At 39.1% G+C, this 24934-nt stretch overlaps 1 protein-coding gene across 1 annotated transcript in view; it reads left to right on the top strand.

The window, feature by feature from the left end:
* The window catches only part of UBE2H (ubiquitin conjugating enzyme E2 H), a 100472-nt gene that overhangs the window by 56502 nt on the left and 19036 nt on the right, over nt 1–24934 (top strand). Inside the window, exons 2-5 of the mRNA XM_054564486.1 lie at nt 1375–1451; nt 2100–2174; nt 21864–21903; nt 23368–23420. Coding sequence (XP_054420461.1) covers nt 1375–1451; nt 2100–2174; nt 21864–21903; nt 23368–23420 — 245 coding nt within the window. The remainder of the gene's footprint in view (nt 1–1374; nt 1452–2099; nt 2175–21863; nt 21904–23367; nt 23421–24934) is intronic.

Raw genomic sequence — 24934 nt, 5'->3', positions numbered from 1 at the left:
AAGCCAGCTTTCCAGTGTGGATATTATTTGAATTCTTTCAGTGTACATGTTACGAAAGTAGTTAGATCAAGTTAGCATAGACTAAATTATTTTATTTTCTATCTCTAGTGGATATTGTTCAAGGTTCTTAAACAAGAGCTTGGCCAAAAATATGCCTGGCCTCTCTGTTCTGTAGTTTATAGCACAGAGGATGGAGAGTCCAATACTTAATTTCATACCTTAAAAAATACCATCTTTCTCTAAGAGATCATTTAAAAATTTTTTTGGATTCTCTCTTTTGCATAATAGTACATACAGTTTGTCTTCCAGATCAAGGCAAGACCAGACTGTCATATCTTTTTTTTAATGTTATAGTCAGCTTTGTGCTCCCCAAAGTCCTCTCCCCCTCCGCCGCAAAGTCCTATCAGAATTAGCATTGGTTTAGATCACAGAGCAGAGACATGAAATAGGTGTTAGACTAGTAGCCTTTCCCTCTACTGAGACAGATTTGTCTGGTTTGTGTAATTGAACTCTAGTACCTTAAAGGGGGGAGAGTCTTGAGGATAGGTATGAGGAAGAGAACACAGAAGTGCTGCTCCTCTGTGATTATAGCCCCAGAGCGCCCAAGTCTAAGGCGGGTGGAGACTTAGGAGGGAGGGGAAGAGTAGGTGAAAAGAAAAACTTCAGACAGGGTTGGTTGGTTGGTTGGTTGGTTGGTTGGTTGGTTATGTATTTATCTAGCTAGCTAGCTAGCTGGTCTTTTGGCAGTAATACTTGCAACAAGGTTGTGTCTCTATTTTGATTATTTTCCAAGCCAGGGAGAAAATTGTGGGGACTTTCCTTAGTGAATTCATAAATTACGAGCACACTGTACTCCAGTTTAGGAGAATCAGTGCTTTCCCGAGAATTTGAATTTGCCTAAATGGAATACTGTTTATATGTCAGAGGCTCCTTGTGGATCACCTGGAAAGGAGAGATTACAGAGGGGAGAAATACTAAGTGCCGATCATTTATGTACAGTACATACAAAAAGTCTTAGCCATTTTACTTACTTCACCCATTTAATTCTCTCAAAAATCCTGTGGAGTGATGTTTTCCTGATTTGCAAGGAGAGAACAAAGGCTCAGGGAGTCAGTTCACGCTATTTTGTCCAGGCTCATAAACCTAGTGGGTGGCAGTGCTGGGGTTTGAGCACAAGCCTCTGAATCTTTAAAGCCATTCTTGTTCTTTCCCCAAGAGCATGCATTACCTTTTAAATTACAAGAATTATTGTATATTTTATCGGTTTCATATTTTACTGGTAACACTTACTAAAATAGCATACCTTGGAGGTGTCATTCTGAGTTCTTCTGGGTAATACAAAGCCTGTGTAATTTCCTTTACCTTCTACCTTAGCATTGAGAGTAAGCATGAGGTCACAATCCTGGGAGGACTCAATGAATTTGTAGTGAAGTTTTATGGACCACAAGGAAGTAAGTACACTTGTTGGTGTGTGTTCTTCTATTACAGTCTTACTCTCCTTAATAGAAAATGAATATATCAAAGATGGATGGTGGTATGTGTGGTTTTTGAAAAGTAAATTTGCTTGAACTCTAGAGCCAATGAGGAAATCTTGCTCTTATCATAGTAAATTCATATGCTTTTCTGTTTTATCTTTGTGACAGTATTAAGCATGAATTGTGAATTCTGGGTTATGTATGGATGGCTACATTGATGGTTCAGGAAAATGTATTTTATAGTTTTGTTTCTGGTGGGGTTTTTTTCTTCTTTATTTTTGGGTGGGGGGGGCTTTGGGGGTTTTTTTTGTTTGTTTTTGAGTGGGGCATGGTATAGATTTAGATAGGAGGCTATTACTTACCAAAGAATTGTATAGTGTTTAATTCCTTTAAAGAATCAGATAACTTAGGGGGAGGGAGGAGAAAGTAAATCTTTGCTTAATTTCTGTCTTTTAAGAAAAGCATTCTAATAGGAATACAAAGTTATAGGAGGTCCCTGACTCTGAAGGGAATTAATTTGCAAGGTTTTCAGAAGAGATTAGGATTTAATATTTAATTTACACTTAGGTTTATTTTCTAATTTGGAGACATTTCTAATGCATAACATTTTTACTCTCCTTTCAGCACCATATGAAGGCGGAGTATGGAAAGTTAGAGTGGATCTTCCTGATAAATACCCTTTCAAATCTCCATCTATAGGTAGGTAACTACCCAAGTTTCTCTCCTTAGAGAGTTTTGAAATCAAAGAGGAAAAAGAAAAAAAAAATCCTGCATTTAGTGGGAGATAATTAATTCCAGAAATAATTTGTTAACTGACTTTTTCCTTTCTTGGCTTTGGTTAAATTAATAGTGACTTTTTAGGAGACTTCCATAATGTGATAGAAGATGTTTATACTCTTTGCCTGATTGTAGTGATTACAACTCCAGATTTTTCTTTCAGGATCAGATTAAACAAATTATAAGGCTCGCTGTCCCTTTAGGCTGTTACCAGTAAAATCATAAATATATCTTAAATTTTATCTTAAATGCCAGATTATTGAAATTAATATTATACAGTATCTGCTCTAATTCTGTCATTGAAGAATCCTGTCTGTATCCTACTTTGTTTTGTTCACTCCAGCTCTGGGTACCTAGCAGAGGAATTACCCTTTTCCGTTCTCTTCACTCCCAGTCTTTTTGGTCCTTTCAACAGCTGAGGAAACTAAACTAGAAACCTCAGTGGGATTGTATAAAGAAGTACTTTTCCTCATCTTCTTCTTTCTTCCTCCCTAATTGTTGATATTTCTAAAGTGTCACCTCCATTAAGGCGCTTTGTGGCAATTTAGGTATTTTTGTGTCAGATGCAATAGAGGAATATATGATTGAAGGTTGACATCTTAAATATTTTGAGATTATAGAATGCTAGTAACTTACCTTAGGTAGAGGTAATAACTTAAGCCAACTTTTAAAAATTTAATTCTGTAGATGATTTATAAAATATTGACCAATTCTAGTAAAGGAAAAGAAAATAAAATTGGGACCTGTTGAGCATTCTCTGACAGTCACACTGAGCCTCATGTTCAGGAATTGCCAAAGTTCAGACATCTTGCTACTGCTGCTGGCTTGTCTTTGGAACTAATACCAGGTCTCTGGGAGATTAGACACACCCCCCTGCCCCAACAAAAGGGTTTTTTAAAGAGGTAGATCAAAGACAGTCTGAGCTTTGTGCTTTGATTCTAGGCCCCCACAATTCTGCCTAGGGTAACTAATACAGAAAAGTTAAGGTAGTCACAGACTAATTCCCAGTCAAATGCAGCAGCCTCTCTCCCACCATTTAACTACTCTATATGCTTTAGAGAGCTTCATGCTGTAAAAATACTACAGAGCATCTCTAATTCCATCTCAAGCTAGGGACTGTTGGTGCTCATTTTAAGAATAAACGATGATTTCCTTTTAGAGTCCCTTAGGTGAGTTTTCTAAACTAAGTAAATGAGAAGTATTTTATGGACAACTGAATTGGAAGCATCCCCAGTGCCACAGGGGTCTCCAAGCTTTAGCGTTATCACAGGGCGAACCAGGAGGAGAGCTGGGGGAGGTGGTGAGTCTTGGGGACAGTCCCCAAGGATAAATGCTTTATTGTCTGTGTAGCTGGCAGCAGCCTTGTCCCAGTGCCACTTTAGGGTGGTAGAATATAGGTTCCACTCAGGTTGGGAGGGCTTTCTTGTCATGTTGTGGTTTCTTGTCTCCCATTTATTTCTGGACTTTAGGGTGTTTTTTCTACATAGGCATTTTAAACTTTATGCAGTTGAACAATATAGCCTTTAAACCTTTACAAAGAGAATATCCAAACCATATGTGTCATTCAAGATTATTTCATAAATACCTATTTACTTAGACTAAAAAATTAAACTAGAAATTGGCATGCTAAATCTAGTTGTTCTTTTTTACCCCCGATTCCTAGTCTGAAAGGAAACAATATAGCTTGTTGAAACTAACAGTGAACCTATAGAAATGCAGTTACATATCCTGTAGAAATATAGTTATTTCTCAAGCCGTCTTATCATATTTTTCCAGGTAGTACAATTGCTTCATCATAACTTTGAAAGTGAAGTTATCTACACAGTCGACATTGTTTATCTATCAGCGCCTACACAACAGAAGCTTATGTACTTTCTTAAATTAATGATGTAATATAAAATTGGTTGGGACAAATGACTAGGCTAATTTAACTTCTTAATTTTTTCTTTGCCTTTAGAACTTTGTAATACCTACAGATGTGTACCATCTTCTCTTAAGGAAGTAGATCTAGTTGAAATATGTGTACAAGCTGTCCTTGTTTCCTCCAAAGGAAGATTGCATAAGAGGGTTTTAATCAGTTGTGTGGGGTGACCCATTTTCAGGTCATCAACACTGTAATTACTGCTGGTATGTGTTTTAAATATTTCAAGGGGTAGTAAGCAAAGCTTCCTTTTTGAGCTGTGTAGATAGTTGTAGAATTATACAGAAGGGCAAGGAGATAAAAACCCAACCTCAAGCTTCTTTGTAAACCCTGCCTCTTACAGTATCTAAGCAGGTATACACTTCTTCTTGAGCCAAATTTTGAGCCCTTAAAAGATTGAGATGTACAAATTTAGATTAAGCATCTTTAATGCTTAGATCTTGAAATTTGAAAGTATACATGTAGCTCTACCCGAGGAGCTCAGTTGATGAGAGGGTCCCAGTACACCAGGGTTACCGGTTCAACCGCCAGTCAGGGCACTTACAAGAAGCAACCAGTGAATGCACAACGAAGTAGAACAACAAATTGGCGTGTGTGTGTCTACCCCCCCTTCTCTAAAAATCACTTTAAATTTTTTTACAAAATATATTTATACTTTTTTGTTTGATATATATACATACACACACACACACACACACACACACACACACATTTTAACTGTGTACATGCTCTATAGCCATAGTAGGAATGTAAGAAAGTCCAGGTGGGTAAAAATTAAAATGTCTCATAATCCTCTCTCTTAATGGATGTTATTATTTACATTCTGGTATATGTACTTTAAAATACATTTTTCCTGCATATTTAAGTATATATTCAGTATATTTGCCATACTTATCTTTGGGTTGCCCTCTAAATATAGTTTGACTTTTCTGTAGGTACATGATTGCATGATGTATAACTAAAAATGTTCTTTTAAAAACAATTTATATCTTTAAATAAGTGTTTTTCCAAAATAGGAATAAAGCTACTTCAAATCCACTTTAGAAAGAGAAGGAATATAAAAAGACACCTTAAGAGGTTATGAACTTACTCTTCCAATCTCCATGCTTTGAAGCTGGATATAAATTTTTGAAATGGCTAACGGTCACTCAGTTACAGAAAATAAGGTGAAGGAAACCTGAGTAACAACAGTTGGAGTATAAAATGATATATACCATAATGAAATCGACTTTATTTTAAGGATTATGATTTTCTTATAAACTGGCCCTTCAGAGAGAAATTATAAAACTCCTTTAATCAATTTAACATCATGAAAATACTTGCTTAGTTTTCCTGACTGACTCCTTTGAAGTAAATTGTATTTGAATCTTTAAGTTCTGATTTATTTGAAAGTTCAGACTGACTTACCTTTCTCATTGAGAAACATTCCTAGAATGCTCAGCGGCACTGCAGGGTGCCACCCGGTCAGGAGAGTGTGGTTGGTCAGAGGACTGGGTACCAGGAAAGGGTGGTTCTGGCCCTGGCTTTCCTCAACCGTGAGAATGATACTCATCTGAACAGTTGCTTCCTTCTCTAGAAAATGAGATGTTGTGATTAAATGGACTCTGTATGTTTGCTGTTGACCAGTGTGTAAAATGCTCAGGATATTTGGCATTTTGTAATTAGGAAGGTTGTATGAGCTTTCATAGTTAGGGAGAGAAGATTCATAGAAGAAAAATATTTCACATGCTTTTGTCACAGTGTGTCATTGCTTTTTAGGAGAGGTGTGAGTCAGTGCCCAATTGAAGGAGAGTGAGTGGGTGGAGGAAATAGGCTTTTACAAGAAAGATTGTGTTTCATGTGTTGAGAATCTAGTCTTTACAAAGTTTCAGAGATGTGAAAGTGCACATAAGGTCTTTAGAAATACTCTTTCAAAACCCCAAGTAATTTTTAGGCCGTGAAGATTTTGTTCTATGCAAAGAAGTTGCTACAAAGAGTGCCATATTCCATACTTCAGATTCACCGTTTTCAGCCTGTTACACACGTGCTTGCTCATCTGTTAAAAGAAAGTTTTTGCCAAAGAAAACACACAGTTGCAGTTGCTGTGGGAGTGAAAATGAGTGATATCATAAAGAGGGTAATATAGAGCAATTATTTGTAAAAATAAAAACCAATAAGCAGAGGATACAAAATAGTTTTATGTTTAATACAAAGAATGCAGATTTAAAAATGAGAGAAATATGACTATCACATTGACAGCTTAGATGTTGGTAAAGGTATATTGCAGCCAATCTAGCAGTATATATTGAACAGTAACAATTTTATATCTTTTGGGTGATTTTACTTACAAATTAAATTATCGCCCTTGCTGGTGTGGCTCAGTGAATTGAGCACCAGCCTGTGAACCAAAAGGTTGCTGGTTCAATTCCCAGTCAGGGCACATGCCTGGGTTACTGGCCAGGTCCCCAGTTGGGGATGTGCTAGAGGCAACCGGTCAATATGTGTCTCACACATTTATGTTTTCTCTCCCTTTCTTCTCCTTCCCTTCCTCCCTCTCTAAAAATAAACAAATAGAATCTTTTAAAAAATTAAATTAACTGAAGGAAATATTCATAGATGCACTATAAGATTAATATGCAAGAGTATGTAAATTGCAGTGTTGTTTTTAAAATTTAAGACAGAAGCATCCTAAATGACCTAATTGATATTAAATTATGATACATCTTACTGAACAAAATGTTTTATAGCCTTTACGCACATTTTAACACATCTCTAAAGGCACACACAGGAAAATGTGTAACTTTAGTATAACTATTTTTTTTCATGCAAAGTCCAAGTATGAATGTCAAAGTGTTGAGTATAGTTATCTTTGGTTTAAGGAGATTAAAGATTTTTTTTGTAATTTCCAAATAGTTTACAAGTTCCCTTTTATTCTAAAAGTAAACATTTAAAAATATATGGCAAATGCATGTCCTTTTTAAAAATACATATTTTATTGATTATGCTCTTAGAGTTGTCCCTTTTTTTCCCTCCCTTTTATTCCCCTCCTCCCTGCACCGCCCCTCCCACCAGCACCCCCCGCCCCCCCTTAGTTCATGTCCATGTGTTTGTACGTATAAGTTCTTTGGCTTCTCCATTTCCTATACTATTCTTAACCTCCCCCTGCCTATTTTGTACCTATTATTTATGCCGTTTATTCCCTATACCTTCTCCCCCCTCCCCTTCCCTCTGATCTCCATTTATGTGATTCTGTTCCCGTTCTAGTTGTCAAGCTTAGTTTGTTTTTGTTTTGTTTTTTTTTTAGGTTCAGTTGTTGATAGTTGTGAATTTGTTATCATCTTACTGTTCATAGTTTCTGATCTTCATCTTTTTCTTAGATAAGTCCCTTTAACATTTCATGAAATTAGGGCTTGGTGATGATGAACTCCTTTAACTTGACCTTGTCTGGAAAGCACTTTATCTGCCCTTCCATTCTAAATGACAGCTTTGCTAGATAGAGTGATCTTGGCTGTAGGTCTTTGCTTTCTGCCAGCCCCTTCTTGGCTGCAATGTTTCTTTTGAGAAATCAGCTGATAGTCTTATGGGAACTCTGTTGTAGGTAACTGTCTTCCTTTTCTCTTGCTGCTTTTAAGATTTTCTCCTTGTCTTTAATCTTGGGTAATGTAATTATGATGTGCCTTGGTGTGTGCTTCCTTGGGTCCAACTTTTTTGGGACTCTCTGAACTTCCTGGACTTCCTGGAAGTCAATTTCATTGGCCAGATTGGGGAAGTTCTTCTTCATGATTTTCTCAAATAAGTTTCCAATTTCTTGCTCTTGCTCTTCTCCTTCTGGCACCCCTCTGATTTGGATGTTGGCACATTTAAAATTGTCCCAGATGTTCCTAATCCTCTCCTCATTTTTTTGAACTCTTCTTTCTTCATTCTGTTCTGGTTGAATGTTTATTTCTTCCTTCTGCTCCCAGTTGTTGATATGAGTCCCGATTTCCTTCCCTTTACTGTTGGTTTCCTGTAAAGTTTTCTTTCTTTTACGTTGCATAGCCTTCACTTTTTCCTCCATTTTGCGACCACAGTCAACCAGTTCTGTGAGCATTCCGATTACCAGTGTTTTGAGCTGTGCATCTGATAGGTTGGCTGTCTGTTCCTCACTTAGTTCTATTTTTGGAGCTTTGATCGGTTCTTTTGTTTGGGCCATACTTCTTTGTCTCTAAACTCCTATTGCATTGGGAAGGGCAAAGCCTTAGGTATTCACCAGGGTGGGGCAACCCAGGTGGCTGAGTTGTGATGCTGTCTGTGGGGGGAGGGGTCCAAGAGGGAACAGTGCTGCTTGCTTGGCTTTCAGTCACTTCCCCTGCTACCCACAAGCAAATTGGGCCCTTCTAGTTCTGATTCCCGGGAGGGTGGGTTTGTGTACGTTGTGGGGCCCTGAATGTCTCTCCGCTAAACTATCCTGTGAGGCAGGGAGTTTCTCCTGCCACCACAACCCCCACAGGTTTTACAGCCAGGGCTTTTGAGGCTTGCTTTTCCCACACTGGGACTCTGGGTTGCACCAGTCTCGCTCCCCAGCTGTTCCTCCCAGTTTATCTGCACACAAATGTGGGACCACTGGATCCTCCAGCCACTGCCCTGCTGCCTGTCTCCACCCCTCCTATTTGTATGGATGGATGTTTCTTCTTTAACTCCTTGCTTGTCTGACTTCCATACAGTTCAATTTTCTGGCAGTCTCGTTATTTTTTGTTTTTAAATTTGCTCTTGTCCTTTGGGTTGTGCAAGGAGGCAGAGTGTATCTACCTACGCCTCCATCTGGGCCAGAAGTCCCCCAAATGCATATCTTTTGAATGTCCTGTCTGTATCCTTGTATGAGTCTACACTTTTCCTGCCTTTTGTTCTGGAAAGCCATGAAGCTGTCCTTGGCCAGCATTTCCACCTGCTTGCTTGCTAAGGACCTGCTGACCCCCATTTCCCACCAGCCTCCTTTTTTCCTTTTAGTGTTGATTTTGTGTGTATGTAAGTATATATACTGTTTTCTTTCCTTTGTCTTTCTGATTACAGTTTGGCTTGCCCCTTGGGTACTATCTTTACACCTTTATATGTAAGTTGTTCTTTACTCTTTTTATTTATTTATTTTTTGGCTTCCCCTCTTTTCCCTTCTCTTGGGCTGTTGCCACCAGCAGTTCTTATCTGCTTTTCTCTTCAGCTTGACTGTCCACTTGTGTTTCCTCCCTTGCTCAATTTTTCTCTTCATTTAAACCCAAAAAAAGCCCCTGGTCATAGCTAATAATAACAACACTACTACTTTTGTTAAAGCTGAGCTAAGGGAAAATAATTATGTCTTCTAATAAAATACAGACATAATATTAGATTTAAGGGTTTTAGCATCTAAAAGTCTTGAAAGTATCTTGAAGTCAACTTCAGGACTTACAGTAGTCTTCATTAAATCATACCTACTTTACTTAAACACCAGCATTTAGGAGAAAGTTAAGTTGTCATTTAACCCTACTTTTAAATGATTACTAGCTACTATAGTACAGAACTGCAATCTGCTAATTAGACAGAACTATGTAGAGAGTATTTTAGAATCTTTTGTAAATAACATTAAGACCATTCTGGGCATTCTGTCACCATTTATACTTTAAAAAAGAAAACTGTGTCATAAGATCCAGTTAACAAGTCTAGAAGCTAACTGTTGAGGTACTGCCTTTGTGTGTCTTTATATTAACAGTTGAGGAGCCTCTTCCAGGAGCAAGCTAATAGGTACTGTGTGCAATCTGATGATTCCAAAGCTGAGTATGTAAGAGGAATGGTTAGTTGGGAACAGGATTCTGGAGGGACCGCTTAATGGTTTGCTTAATGTCGGTAGAGTGGCCAGGAAAAAACCTCCAGCTCATTCTACAATGGAATTTGATGTCAGTAGCGTATATAGCAAGAGCTAGCCAAACCCACTGAATAAATGGAGGCAAAGCGAAAAAGCCTCGAGCAATAACAATAGTTAGAATACTATATTGTGCTATACTGATGGCCTTCACAGGCCAGATTGTCATCTAAATAGAATGATTTCAGGAGTGTCTGACCAGTGGCCCAGGGTGGCTATGAATGTGGCCCAATACAAAATCACAAATTCACTTAAAACCTTTATTTTTGCTCATCAGTTTTCGTTAGTGTTTGTGTATTTAATATGTGGCCCAAGACAACTCTTCTTCCAGTGTGGCCCAGAGACACCAAAAAGGTTGGACACCCCTGATAGGTCTTCTGTTCCATGGGAGACTAGACTAAATAACCTGTGAGAGTCCCTTCTGACTCCCAGTCTGTCATATGTTCTTAATTAAAAGATACTCTGATAATCATTGCACCGTATTATTTTTACTTATGCCAGCCATCCAGGGAAATGATTTAACCGTTTTTATTGCCCAAATAGATTCTTCTGGCATTATAATTATTTTTATTTGACTGTGGCCAGAAATTACCTCACAATATCCTTAGAATGGAGTTTTATACTATGATATGACTGAACTAACTATAGAGTTTAGAATATTTACCATTTTACTTTGTGCCTTTCTAGATGGAAACATTGTATTCCCTAGGGAACTAGTGAGTAACCTGAGTAGTGTTTAGCCAGGAGCGGACCAGAATTTGAAGTAGAGGAGTTTGTCGTTCATGAGAGGTTTAGGGTTAGTCCTTTAACAAAGGCCTAGTGGAACCACTGTATTCCACAAATAGAATGAATTCTTAGACTGAGGAAGCAAAATTCCATTAAGATCACCGGTATAGTTCTCTACTTTCGTGAACTTGGATTTGAATTTAGTTCCCCGTCTTAAACAGTTAAATAATTGCTATTATGTAGTGATCGATATCTTTTGAATTCCAGTAGATCGATATCTTTTGAATTCCAGCAGAGAGAAACAAGTTTCTAGTAGAGAAGAGTTGTAAAAAACTTTTTAGATAATGCTGTAGAGTGTAAACCGTTGGTAAAGAGGTCTTTTTTACTGATGTTTTGAAAATGAAGTTTTTCAGGATGGATTTTTTAAAAGATTATGTCTGGCAGCTGAGGCAGAGCCTGCTTTCTCAGAAAGTCGATACATCTTATTACATCATTTGTTCTAATCACCTCCACAGATTTATGGGACACCAACTGTGTGCTGGGCATTTAGGTGCTAGGTATACAGAAGTGAACTGATCACTTTCTTGACCCTTAAAGGATAAAAAATTTCAAATGTCTGATAGCTTTATGCAGAGAATGGATATAGTAGAATTGACATAATAGCCACCTTAGATTAGTTGTTCAGAAAGGGCCTCTATGACAAAGTAAATTCAAACTGAGGTTTAAATGGAAAGGGGGGAAAAAGCCAGCTCCAGGCATCCAAGGTCAGTGATGAGAGAGCACCCCTGGCAGAAGAATTTGTTGAGACAGAGGCCCTGAGGCAGGCAGGTGCTTAGCATCCTCCGGGAAGAGAGATGCGGCTGGGAGGCTGGTGGAGCGTGAGACGCGACACAGGGTAAGGGTCTGGGAGGGTGTTTAAGGCCAGGTTAAAGGGTTGAGTTTTATTTTAATGAAACAAAAAAGCCATTGAAAGACTTAACGCATGTTTTAATGATCACTCCACTGTGGTGAGGAAAGAATAGAGATATTAGTGGTTTGGATAAGGGTTTTAGATCAGAGGCCACGGCTGAGAAGAACTCCAGTGTGGGCATATACGGCTTTGAAGAACTCTGGCTATACTATGTTAAGGAGGTCATACACATGCGATGGTATCTAGAGGAAGATATAAAGAAAGTGTTGGCTTTTATTTCTTAAATGGGAGATTCTGAAGGATGTTTGTATGCTCGTTGTAGGGAGTTGTCTAAAAAGAGGGCAAACTTGGTGATGCTAGAGGAGGGTTGAAGGAGCAATGTCTTTGAGGTGGCAGAAGGGACATGATCAGAACACAAATAGAGTTCTGGGATTTGAAAAGGCCATGAACATTTGAGCTGTTGAGACAGGAGAAGTGAGCGTGCGTGCAGAAGGGAAATTATTGAGGAAAAGGAGGGATATGGCCAGTTGGCTCCCATTTTCTTTGGCAGAGTTATTAAGTCACAGTGAGAAATGGAGAGAAGCAAAAGGAATGGGAGATTTGCAGAATAATGGCAAAACGTACAGGTCATTGGAGAGTAAGGGAGCAAGAGACCAGAGAAAAATCATACGTGATGCTAAATCCAAAAAACGTTACGGAGCATACTTTTGAAAAGTTGGTACATTTGTTTACTTAAGTCTCTCCTCCTTGCCAGCCCTGCGGATATAAACTCCATGAAGGCAGCCTCTGGGTCTATTTTATTGGGTTGGCCAAAAAGTTCATTACGGTTCTTCCGTATGATGGCTCTAGTAGCACTTAGTTTTCTTTAACTTCATTCGAAGCAATTTCATTAGACTGTATTGTGACAGCTGTTGTATCAGCATGCATTAAAAAAAAACAATAAAAATTGGTGAATTTTTGTGTAGCCATTTTAACACTGAAGATGGAAGAAGATATACATCATTTTTGGCATATTATGCTTTATTATTCCAAGAAAGGCAAAAACACAACTGAACACACACACACGCACGCACGCACGCACGCACAAGATTTGTTCAGTGTATGGAGATGGTGCTAAGACTGATCAAATGCGTCAGAAGTGATTTGCCAAGTTTCGTACTATTGACATTTTGGACAAATAATTCTTTGCTGTGGGGCTCTCTGATGCATTGGAAGATGTTTAGCAGCACCCCTGGCCTCTGCCCACTAGAAGCCAATAGCAGAAAATAGCTGACATACTCAAAATACCACATCTATGAAGTTATTGATGAAAATGAAAAATTTGTCTTTTTTAGAAAAAATGATACACACTTTTTGACCAACCCAATACTAACAAACCCTTTTCCCTGCCTCAGAATCTGATACAATGCTTGTTCTGTAGAAGAATACTGTTGACCCTTGAACAAGACAGGGTTAGGGGTGCCAGCCTCCTGTGCAGTTGAAAATCCACATATAACTAAAGTTGGCTCTTTCAGTCTCTTCCCAACCAAGGAGTTGCTCCTTGAATAGTACAGGTTTGAACTGCATAGGTCATTTGAAAAACTTCCCACATAAGTGGGCCTTGCCGTTCCACCCTTGGTGTTTAAGGGTCAACTGTATTTGTTGAGTAGGGGAATAAATGCTTAACCTAGTGGCACTCTCAAGTCAAAGTGTAGAGAATGTAAACGATTGGTTTCCCCAGTAGTGGCTGGGCATTGTGGAGGTGAGAGGGCAAGGGATTTGCAGAGGATTGCCACAGAACGGCGACGGTGGTGGCTCTCAAATCTTAAGGTGAGTAAGGAGAAGGGGGTGAAGACAGGCTGGTAGGTAGGAAGAAAAAGGGAGGGCCAGTGGATGCAAGTTCACAGATGAAAGAATTGTTCAGGAGGTGGGAAGCTCTTTGACAAGGATTGGAGACTGTGGACGGGAAAGGGGATGTCTGAACTTGTGATTTTGGAGGTAAGACTGTTTGTAGGGATGACAGAGTTCAAGGTGTGTCCCGGAAGGAGGAGATGGAATAGAGGAAAGGTCACTGAGGAGAAGCGTACGGAATTGACTGAGAGGCCAGGGTGTCAGGAATGTGACCTGTATAGGTGATAATGTCAGTTAAAATAGGAGTTGGAGGGAAGAGAGACTTGGGGGCCTGGGGCTGAAGCTCTCAGTAACAGAAGAACCGGTGGTGAAATTGGCCCTATTAATGAAAAACCTGCTGTTAGCGATCTGTAATATTGATTCAGCTTCATCTTATTATTAGCCAGAGTCAAAATAGTAGTTAGCTTTCCCTGCCCCAGCCCCAGGCCACCTCTAAGGGCAGCCTTGCCTTTGCACAGGTTTGCTTCTGTCAGAAGGCGTGTCCATTTCCTTCTTAATGCTGGCTTATGTCCGTTTTATTTCTGCCTTTGGCAATTACGATATACTCTTTCCATTTGCTATATAAAATTCCATCTAACTTGCTGTTTAGGTTAGCTCCTACTTTAACTATAGTTAGGTGACCTCTAACTTTTGAGCTGATTATTAATTCTGACTTTTTTTTGGCACTAAGTACTTTCATTCCACTTTAGGATTGATATCATAATGAAAATATGTCCTCTTCCTTTTTCTTTAAATTGAAATTCTTTTTAAAAAGCAAGTAAGAGTAATGTCTTAGCTCCTTTTGAAAAGCTTGTTCACACAATTTAAGATTTGTTTGTATTCCTAATGTTGGTGAAAACCGTATTGCTTAAAGGAACTTCAAGATTCTAGCATCCAGTTGCCTCATTTTAAGGAGGGTGAAAATGAGGTTCGGGTCCTGGCTGACGCGGCTCAGCGGCGGGAGGGCCGGCCTGCAGACCGAGAGATTGCTGGTGTGACTCCTGGTCAGGGCTCGTGCCTGGGTTGCGTGCCGGGTCCTCGTTTGGGGGTGTGCGAGAGGCAGCCACACATTGATGTTTCTCTCTCTCCCTTCCCCTCTCTCTAAAAATAAATAATAAAATATTTTTAAAAACATAAGACTAAGGAGGGTGGAGATAGACATAGCACCACTAACGAGTGGCAGGGCCTGCCTTCTGGCTCCCCGGTGAGTGTTTTTTACCCCAAAATGAAATCCAATCAGGATGGGCCTTTTAATAATAAATATTAGAGCAACTGTATTTTCCCTTTCCAATGTGATAGGTTTATAGGAAACCTAATATCCTGTAATCAAAGTATCCTCTAATGGTCTTGACAATTCCTACAGGATTGAGAGATGGATATGTAGGGGTGGGTATTGTCATTTTTATGATGAGGAAAATGAGATGAAATTACCTACTTGAGCTCATTAAACAAATTGTAACATTAGTGAGTGCTTACTGTGTGCCAGTTACTGGTCAAATGCTATGCAATATTAATTCATTTAACCATCGTGACAGTCCTGTTATGTATAGATACCATTATTTAACCTGGCTTTAGGATTAGGGAAACAGAAAGGTAGGGATTGAGTAACTCTTAACTTGCCCAAAGCTCATGCAGTGGAACTTATGTGGTCTGACTGGAGCCTAATTTTTTTATTTTTTTAGATTTTATTTATTTATTTTTAGAGAGGGAGAGAACCATTGATTGATGTAAAAGAGAAACATTGATCAGGTGCCTGTGCTACATGCCTCGACTGGGGACCAAACCTGCAACCCAGACATGTGCCCTGACCAGGGATCAAACTTAACGACTTTTTGCTTTGCAGGAGGACGCCCAGCCAAATGAGCCACACCGATCAGGGCTGGAACCTAATTTTTTAACTATGACCTTTGTTTGATACGAGTGACAGACTTGAAATGGGTCTCTCAATTTGAAGTCCACTGTGTTCTATGTTTTACTGCCTCTGACAATGAAAATAAATACTGCCTGACTCAGACAGTATGGTTATATGAATGACCAGGAAAGTGAAAAATAAACTATGGAAACAGGAAAGAGATTACAATCCAACAAAAATGAAACTACTGGAGAGTAGGTTTAAAGCTGCAGGTTTTTGTAATCTGCTAGGTTGGTAGAAGGGTTATGCTGTTGAAGGACAACACATCACCTTTTCTTAGTTAGAAATGAACTTTTCTTATCCATCCAGCCCATTCCTCAGATTCCATATTATCAGAGAGAGGCGGGGGGAAGAAACAGAAGAGAGGACCCCTTGTTGAGTTTAGATCTCCTGAACACACACAGGATCAGTTCAGAAGTTCCTATGACACAGGGCACTGAGAGTGAGCTCCTTGCTTGGTTCCTCACCCAAGAAGAGACCGGCCCAGGTCCATCTCTCCTGAGTAGGAAAGGCTCGGCTCTCTGAAGAGACTTTTGCACGGTGCAGGCTGCCCCGGGCTGGGCCTGGCTCTCTGAGGTAAGAGGAAAACCTGTCAAGTGTGCACCAGTGCACGGAGCTGGCAGTGTGGCTGTCACTAGTGAAGCTGGCAGCATCCCCAAACCCGGTCACCTCTTGCATGCGAGGGATGGAGGCCTAAGTCACTGCCCCTAGAGAGTGTACAGTCTGAGGTACTGACAGGGGAGGTAAGATTCATTCTTTAATGAATATATTTTCAATAATTATCTCTACTTCAAAAAATAGAATTAATTAGTTTGATTCTGAATGGTCTTCCTTATGTGGGCATTTGTCCTGAAGATGGAATATCAGAATAATTTAATATATTCACTTACTGTTTTCTCTCAGGAATTTATAAGCTTATAATTAAATTGCATCAGCTACAGCTGCCTCAACCATCTGCAATCCAGGCTCATTTATCCCTAGGAGAGAGCTATTGCTTTATTGCCTGTGGCACTTTTTACTTATTTACCTTAGTGTTGTGTTGCCTTATTTCACGAGTCACTTATTTGAGCTCTCATTTTTTGAGGATTGTTCTAAATGAAATTTCTGGATAGATCATGGCCCTACGTATTTCATTCTATCCACAGATTTGATCATTAAAAATATCCTCACAAGTAAAAGAAGCAAAGGTGGAGAAAACAATGAGTTTTTGTTTTCCTGTATTTACATATTGACCCCAGTATCAGAAGTTACTTGAAAGCGCGTGCAACTTTGTACGGATTCCCTTGTGGGTTTGGATACAGAAACAGGCTGAAATAAACTGTTTTCAGCATGACTCTCTGCACAATGTTATTTACTTTTTCCACTTAACAGCCTATGGGTCAAGAGATTTGTTATTCTAGAGCGGTTGAATATTAGAGTGGAACAAGTCAAAAGCATCGCGTTTTTTTTAATAGTCTGTGCTTGCCCTGGTTGGGCGGCTCAGTTGGTTCGAGTGTTGTCTTGTGCACCAGAAAGTCACGGGTTTGACCCCCGGTTGAGGTGCATAAGGAAGGCAGCCAGTCGGTCTCTCGCTCGTGCTCTCTCTCTCTCTCTTTTTCTGCCCCCCCCCAAAAAAAAACAGTGACTATATTCTCAGGTGAGGATAAAAGAAAATCTGTGCTTTTATTTTTTAAAATACTTAGTTTTATATCAACTAAGTATGATAATGGATTTCTCCTCCAGAATTATAAATCATCAGATTCTCTTTTGCTAAAAGATAAGAGAACGGAGGTGTTTCAGCTCAACATTTGTTTAAATTGTCCCCTGTTGTACAAGTGCTTGAGCCATGCCAGGGAATAATCGTCCAAGAGATTTAAACAAAGGGGTTCTGCGTTTTATCTGGGCACATCACTGAAATACACCATTAGAAAATGGCCAGTACTGAATAAAATCTTAAGTCATGTAAATTAAAAATGACTTGCTGCTTCCACTTATCATGTTTCCATAAAAGCAGTTTTCAAAATATGTTCTCTTAAAATAACTTCAAAATAGTTCCTGGTCAAATGGAAACAAGTGTTGGGAAAATTCTCTTGTTGCAGACATATATTCATTAGTGCGGTGTTAGCGTTGCCAAAAGGAAGGAGGACATGCCAGGGCAAACACGCTCAGCCCTGAGAACCTTCCTTTGCTGAATTCCTTGCCAGCCCTTTCTCGTCTGCTCCCCGCCTTGTCCAGAAGTTCCATTGTTGCCACCATCATCCAGAATATAAGTGGCTTCGCCAAAAATGCTGCCCGCAGCCTGGCCGAGAACAAATTTATAGGAGATACATATGCTTCCTTTCATTGATTTGCTCTGGGTATTTTTCTAACAAATGAAAAAGCCTGGTATAGGAAGAGAGGATTGTAGTCTGGGCATTGTTAGAGGTGACTTGGCTCTGTGCTTGTCCCTGTTTTCTGCCTGTTCTGGAATAGTCAGCAGATGCTGTGCCGCTTGGTGGTATTTTAGCACGTTGGTAGCTTTGTATTCTCCAGAATACTTTCGTTCCTGAAAATGTGCCTTACAGAATAAATTTCCTTTAAGGACTTAAACTCTGGACATTTCCCCTTAAGTCTTCTATATTCAGAGCCCTGGCCATGGTTATTAAATCATACCTTTTTAGGGCTAACAGAGTAAGACTGGAGATGTTAGAGGTAATAGAGTCTAGCTTTTTCTCTTTGCAGGCAGAGAAACGGGCCCACAGAAGTGAAGTGACCTGCCCAAGGCCTGCAGTTAATAGCAGAGCCGGCACGAGCCCCAAGTCTCTGTCAGCACTTTCCTCTTTCTAGTCTGATTCTGCCCTCTGTCGCAGAGTTCAGACGGTGCCTTATACTTAGCAGGGGCGCTGGGGACTGGGCTCCAACCCATTTATTACTTAAAAATGTTTACTAAGTCCTTTTTGGCCCTCTCTGTTAGGTACTCCTAGACTCAACCAAGCCAAAAATCTACACTTAATTGAAAACAGTGTGGAAACTATATTGATTCCAAATGTAATTTCCAGGCCTCATACAAGGAGGGAGGTACCTTAAACTTTCAGAGACAGTTTTAATAAGCACCTAAAGGTCTTTCACCATAGCTGTTTTCTTGACATACCTTTGAGGTTTCCTGTGACAGAAGTTGTTGAAGCTTCATTCTTACTGTAGGAGAGACAGCTCATTCCATTTGGCTTGGGATCTGCCATTCTCCATCACGCTTCCCCAGCCAGCTTCCCACCTTATGCAGAAGGAAAGCCAGCATCCTTAAAGGGGCCCACAGTGCTCCTTATCTCTCTGACCTCTCCGCTAGTCTTCTGCCCCTTATTCACGCCACTTCAGTTTCACTACTCTCTCTGCTGGTCTTCAGACACATCAGGCAAACTCCTGGTGCACTTTGCACTGGCTGCTTGTGCTGCCTGGACCCTCTTCCCCTGGATGCTGAATGACTCCTCCCTCGCTCACATCCTTCAGATTAAGTCACCTTCTCTGACCATCCTATTTAAAATTGCAGCCTCACCCCAGCATTCCTATTTTGCGCTCCTTCTGTACGATGTTTTTCTCCCTAACACTTGTCATGTTCTAAGAGCACTTGGATTTTTAAAGAGCTCTCCAGGTGATTCTGCCTGCAGGCAGCACGGGAACCTTCTGCCATTGGTGTTGCCTCGCTAGGTGTTACTTAAGAGAATTCTAGCAGAAGCAGAATTTTAAGTTCTTAATTGTAGCTTCGAGCAAAATACTTTCCACGTAACAGAACAAGTCTCTTGAATTAAACCTTATAGAGGCTAAACACTAGTGCAATTCCCGTGCACCAGGAAGCACCCTGGCAGCTGCGATGGCATTGCACTCTACGTAACTGGTCTCAATGCTCAGGTGCCTCATAACCTGGGGATTTTCTGATTTTTGTTTAATGAATTTGTTTTATTTAAACAAGAGTGTTTAAGATATAAATACTCAAATAAAATAGTTGACTTCAGTGACGCTTTTCCTTGAAAGGGTACAGCACTGGATAACCTATATATAGTTAGGGTTTCTTTATAATGTTTACTACTGTTTGTAATTTTTTTATATGAAAGTTTTTTTCAACTGTTAAAATTACACATTGTAAAAATTCTGGCAAGTAGCTGAATAGTAGACGTCATGGGGCTAGTCTCTAAAGCCGATTTACCATGGACACTTGTTTGTTTCCCTCTAGCCCATTGGCATTGCTGGGATCCCCCTTCTGGAATGGGAGTGGGGCCGAGGGTCATGTGGTTTGAAAAGTATAATGGAGAAAATATTTCCATCACTCAGAATTAAGCACTGTTAACAATTGTACATACTTGCTTCTGGTTTTCTATGTGTACACTTTTTAAAAAATGGAGCAAATAATATACAAGCACATTCTTTTAAAAAGGCAGATAGTATTATAAATTCATGTTTAATTACCGTCCCCCATTCTGTTTCCTAATTCCACCATTGGCTCTGCACTCTCACTGAAATAATTACTTTTGCAGGTTTGATATATGTTGGTCCAGGACAATTTCCATACTTGTTATCATAGAAAATACATGGTGTTGCTTTGTTTTAGTTTCTCTAAATGGTATCATGTAGTAAATATATCATTCTGCAACCTTTTACCCCCTCAGGTTTGAATCTATCCAAGTTGATGCCTACCGATCTGGTTCATTACCTGAGCTGTATAGGATTCCCAGTAATATGGATGTACTTAAAGTTTCCGCAGTCCCTTTGGATGGAGTAGAATTTGTTTCTTAGCTTCTATAAATAATACTGCAACGAATAATCCTCCTGGGTCTTGAACACCTGTATTAGTGTTTTTTGTAGAGTGATGTAGGTTTTTATCCTGTTTTTTTCTCCTCTTAACCTTAAGACGGGAGCATTTCCATTTGCTTAGTGTAATCTCTTCATAAACACATACCTCTTAAATCTAGACTTTGAAACAGCTTTCATTTCCATAATGAAAAATTAATATGAAATTGTAATTAAACACAAGGCTTTTCTTACTATCTCAGCGTAATGTAAACTTTGCACGGGCTCTCTCAGTACTAGTAGATAAAACATAGACTGCTTCAGCACAGGCTTAAAGAACAAAAATTAAAAGCATAATTAGTACTTGGAGTGTCTAGAGCAAGCGAGGTCTGGGATTTCATGTTCTTATCCCCCTTTTCTAAATCTAGAGAAGTTTCTTAGATTTTCCGAGACATCCCCTGTCACAACCCATTCTTAAGGGTCCTCCTCCTCTGATGCCACTTCTCTGAATCTTTCCCGTCAGCTTCCTCTTCCTCTTCCCTGACTGTATTGGCTCTGTGCACATATTGCATTACTTCTTCATGTCTCTTGTTCCGCAGCTACAGAGACCTCCTCAAGAATAGTTTATTACGTATTTTATACCCTAAACAAGCACAATGCCTGACACATAGATGTTGACCAAATATAATTTGAATAAGGAAATTGAAACCCTGTGAGGTGGGGGTGAGAGGGTGTGGGAACGGGAAATAGGAATGGTCAGTTCAGTAAGGAACTTTGATTTTTGAAAGTGGAATGGAATAAGGAAGTTTTAAAAGGAAACAACTTGATAAAGATGATAAAATGACAGTGGATCTCTGCTTTAGAATATTGCCATCTGCATGCCTGCAAACTGATTATATACCTCACCCGCTTTAAGTTAGAAAATAAATTAATTTCTCCTTGGAATTTAAGTATCAATATGTTTGTTGAAGTCCGTACTGGTTTTTCAATGAATAAATCAAAAAACTTGGATCCCTGACATCCAGCCATCTTACAGAATTTTTTTTTTTTTTTTTAACTCCTTGCCTCATTGCTTGTTTGCCCCAATTTTAATCAAAGCTGGGTTTCCTGGAATGAGTAGACTAAAGTTAAAGGAAATATTTTGGTCACTGTTCTTATGAAATTCTTTGTGGTTTGGAAGTGGTACTCCTTTAACATTTCAACAGTTTCATTGATGTTCCGCACACAGTGTAGCAGAATGATGCCAGTAACTAAGCCTCAGAAAGAGAAGTGCAAATGCAGAACCTCCAAATTTAGAGATTGAACAATAAACCTTTGGGGAGGAGAGTCAGAGAAGAGCTTTCTTAACTTTTATCATAGCACTAGTTATAAATTAATACTATAAATTTTCTCGCAAGTACCTTCCATAGTTCAGAAAAAAATTTCTTTTAATGATTATTTTGTATAAAAAGTTGCATTGTTCTCAAAGATCACTTTTTTTTTTATTAGAACTCTAATGTATTTTAAGTAAATGGCGTTGTCAGGAGAATATATAGTCTTATCAGTAATCAAAGATCTAAGATGGAAAGTAATGAGTTATGGTTATCATCACTTTTTTCCAATTCTGAAATTGTTTCCAGTACAGAAATACTTTAAAACTAATTGTTCTCTGGATACTTTTTGCTGCTAATTAACATCTCTTTTTACAGGATTCATGAATAAAATTTTCCATCCCAACATTGATGAAGCGTAAGTAACTTTAAAAATGTTTAAATCTTAGCAGCAAGTGCTCTTGATTAGAGTTCATCTCTTTCTTCATTATATGAAAGCTTCAATTATCTTTTTGCTTTATATCAGCAGATAGGACTGTATGAGTAGTCATTTAAACTATAGAGTCCCAGGGATATGATATTCTAACCACTTAGTTCCAATTCTACTATTGGACTGCTTAGGTTTTCCATTGTCATGAATGGGTCCTTCATTTTCTTGATAGCCAGCTAGCATCTGTAATATTTCACATCTCTGTTCTCTTTGTACAGACACAATTCAGAGATCTGTTTTCAGAATACAGGTTTATTATTTTCAGCCCTTAAAGCATTTCTCAGAGTGCAAGAATAAAGCAAACATGAATAATTATAGTTTCATTTCAGTTATTGAATCATAATTATCTCTTTCTTTCCTTCTAATATTAGTGATATTTTAAAATGTGATACCAGTGCCTCCTATTTTGTTACTTTCAGTGCTTTTTAGAATATGTGATTATTCTGCCTTTTTTTCCTTGTCATGGCACTAAATTTTGATATTTCATGCACATACATGTACATGTAAATATGGGGTATTCTGACCCCTGTGTGAGCAGCTTGTATACATACATTATGCCCCATTGTCCTTTAATACTTCTGTGTATCAGTCATCCTAACAACAAGGGTGCTCTCTTATGTAACTGCAATGTAGTCATCAGATTCAGGAACTGAATATTAATGTAGTAGTATTTTTTAATCTACTGCCATATTCTCGCAATGTACTTTTTAGCATTTTCATTCAGTAAAGAGTCCAGTCCAGGCTCAAGTATTGCCTTTAGTTGTTCCATTTCTTTAATCTGGAACTACTTTAGTCAGCTTTTTATGAAATTGACATTATTAAAGAATATAGACCAATTATTTTATAAGATGACTGTCCCTCAACTTGGGTTTGTCTGATGTTTCCTTACCATTACATTGAGTGTGCACTTAAGGCCAGAAAGCCACGCAGTGAGATTGTGTCCTCCTCAGGTGTCCTGTTCTGAGGCACACAGGTCTGTTGGCCTCTGGTTACCAGTGTTATTCTCATCACCTGGCTAAGATGTTGTTGGTTTCTCCACTGTATAGTTACTGTTTTTCCCTTTCAATCTGTAAGGAGACACTTAAGACTTTGTATACAGGGTGGGGGGAAAATAGGTTAAATGTTGTTCATATGGAAAATATACAATAATATAGTACAAGAATAAATTGTTTCATGTACTTGCAACTGTAAACCTACTTTTGCCACACCCTGTATATTCTGCTTCTCACCATACTTCCCCAATTGGGATGACTCTTCTTTTTTGTTTTTGTTTTTTGTTTTGTTTAAATTATTTATTAAAAGTATTTTTTTTGATAAATAAAATTAGTTGCCAGATACATGCAACTAACTTCCTGATTTTTAAAAAAATGCCATTCTTTCCATCTGTTTCAGGTCAGGAACTGTGTGTCTAGATGTAATTAATCAAACTTGGACAGCTCTCTATGGTGAGTTTGGCCATGGAATATTTTTGAGAGATGTTGAGACATTGTCTTAAAAAAAATGTTGTGTGGCTTTTCTTCGCTGAATAAGATGTTTTATTGGGCATGGGAAGGATTTTAAAGGCCTGGATGGGAAAGTTTGATCAGTGGGGGGTTGAGGGGAGAGAGTTTTCTCTTAAGTTTAAACTGTGGTTTAGCAGAAGTTTAAAATAATCTTGTGAGGTTCTGAAATTAAGGTATAGTGATGAATACAGATATAGAGATACATATAAAAATGTTTGCATATCTGTGTATATTCAGGAGCACATTGTGTACATGTTTATCTGTAATACCTTTTATTTTTAGAAAAACTTTTAGAAATCTCACTCTGAAGTGATATGATGTATAAAGAGGTTTGGGGGATCATCTGATTCGAAGCCACATTTAGTGCCTAAGTTGACATCTCCTCCAGTGAATCCACAATGAATTGCCTAGTTCCTCAAAATCCCATGCTAAATATCCCAGAGAAATACAAGGAATATCAGGCCTTCTCTCCCTGAGCTTGTAACTTGGTTGGGGAGCTAAAAATATTTACAAATACACTTAAAGTTAATTAGGGCTACAACAAATTGATACGTTGACTTCCCCACATGTTGACTTCTCATACATCACAGCTTCTCCCTGCTGTCGTGGACCCCGCCCCAGGAAGCTTCCCCTCATGCTCAAGCTGAAAGTAATCTCTGGCCACTCTTACACTTTATAACTATTTTTTTTTGTGGCCTGCATTTACTTTCTGCTTTGTGTTTGTTGTTATGCCTATGTATTTTGTGCTACTAGATTAGTTCCTTCCTTAAGACCGGTGGAGGTGTGCGTGGCTTTTTTGTCTAAGCCCCGGCACTCCCAACAGAGTGCCCTGCACCATTGTGTTTGAAAGAATGAGTGGTGCAGACAGGCACTGAGAGGTAGAAGGACAGGGAGGAAGGATCACTTTAGGTTGGGGTTAACCAGGGATGGCCTCCTCTTGTTGAAGAGCTGTGAGACCTTTTAAAGGTTTAAGGTACGGAGACACCTTACTGCTGCCACAGACTATGGGTCACCTTGCCACACGCCCTTGTACGAGAATGAATGGTGCATGAGGATCACAGAGGAGAGTTGGTCACCGGTGGCACACAGTTAATCCTTTTTTTCTCCTGGTTCTGCCATGTAAGAATTATTTCCCATGCCTGGAGCTTTCTTCCCTAATCTTTGTATGGCTGCTACCTTCTTTCCTCACTTTAAACATAACTTCTTAGTGAAGCCTCCTTTCCTAGCCCCTCCATCTAAAATAAATACCCCTCCACAGCACAGCACCCTGCTTTAATAACCTGCCTTTAAAACCAGTGTTTGATTATTGTTTGTGTATTGTTATCCTGTCCTATTAGATTGGAAGCTCCACAAGAGCAGGGACTTTGTTGTTTGTACACGCGCATTCACACATGTGTGTCTAAAACAGTGCCCCGTGTGCAGTGTGGGTGCAAATATTTTTTGAATTAATGAGTGAA

This window comes from Pteronotus mesoamericanus, unplaced genomic scaffold (genome assembly GCF_021234165.1).
Source record: "Pteronotus mesoamericanus isolate MK-2021 breed Mesoamerican mustached bat unplaced genomic scaffold, CSHL_Meso_final scaffold_85, whole genome shotgun sequence".
In the NCBI taxonomy this organism is placed as follows: Eukaryota; Metazoa; Chordata; class Mammalia; order Chiroptera; family Mormoopidae; genus Pteronotus; species Pteronotus mesoamericanus.
This window is presented reverse-complemented; position numbering and strand designations above follow the sequence as displayed.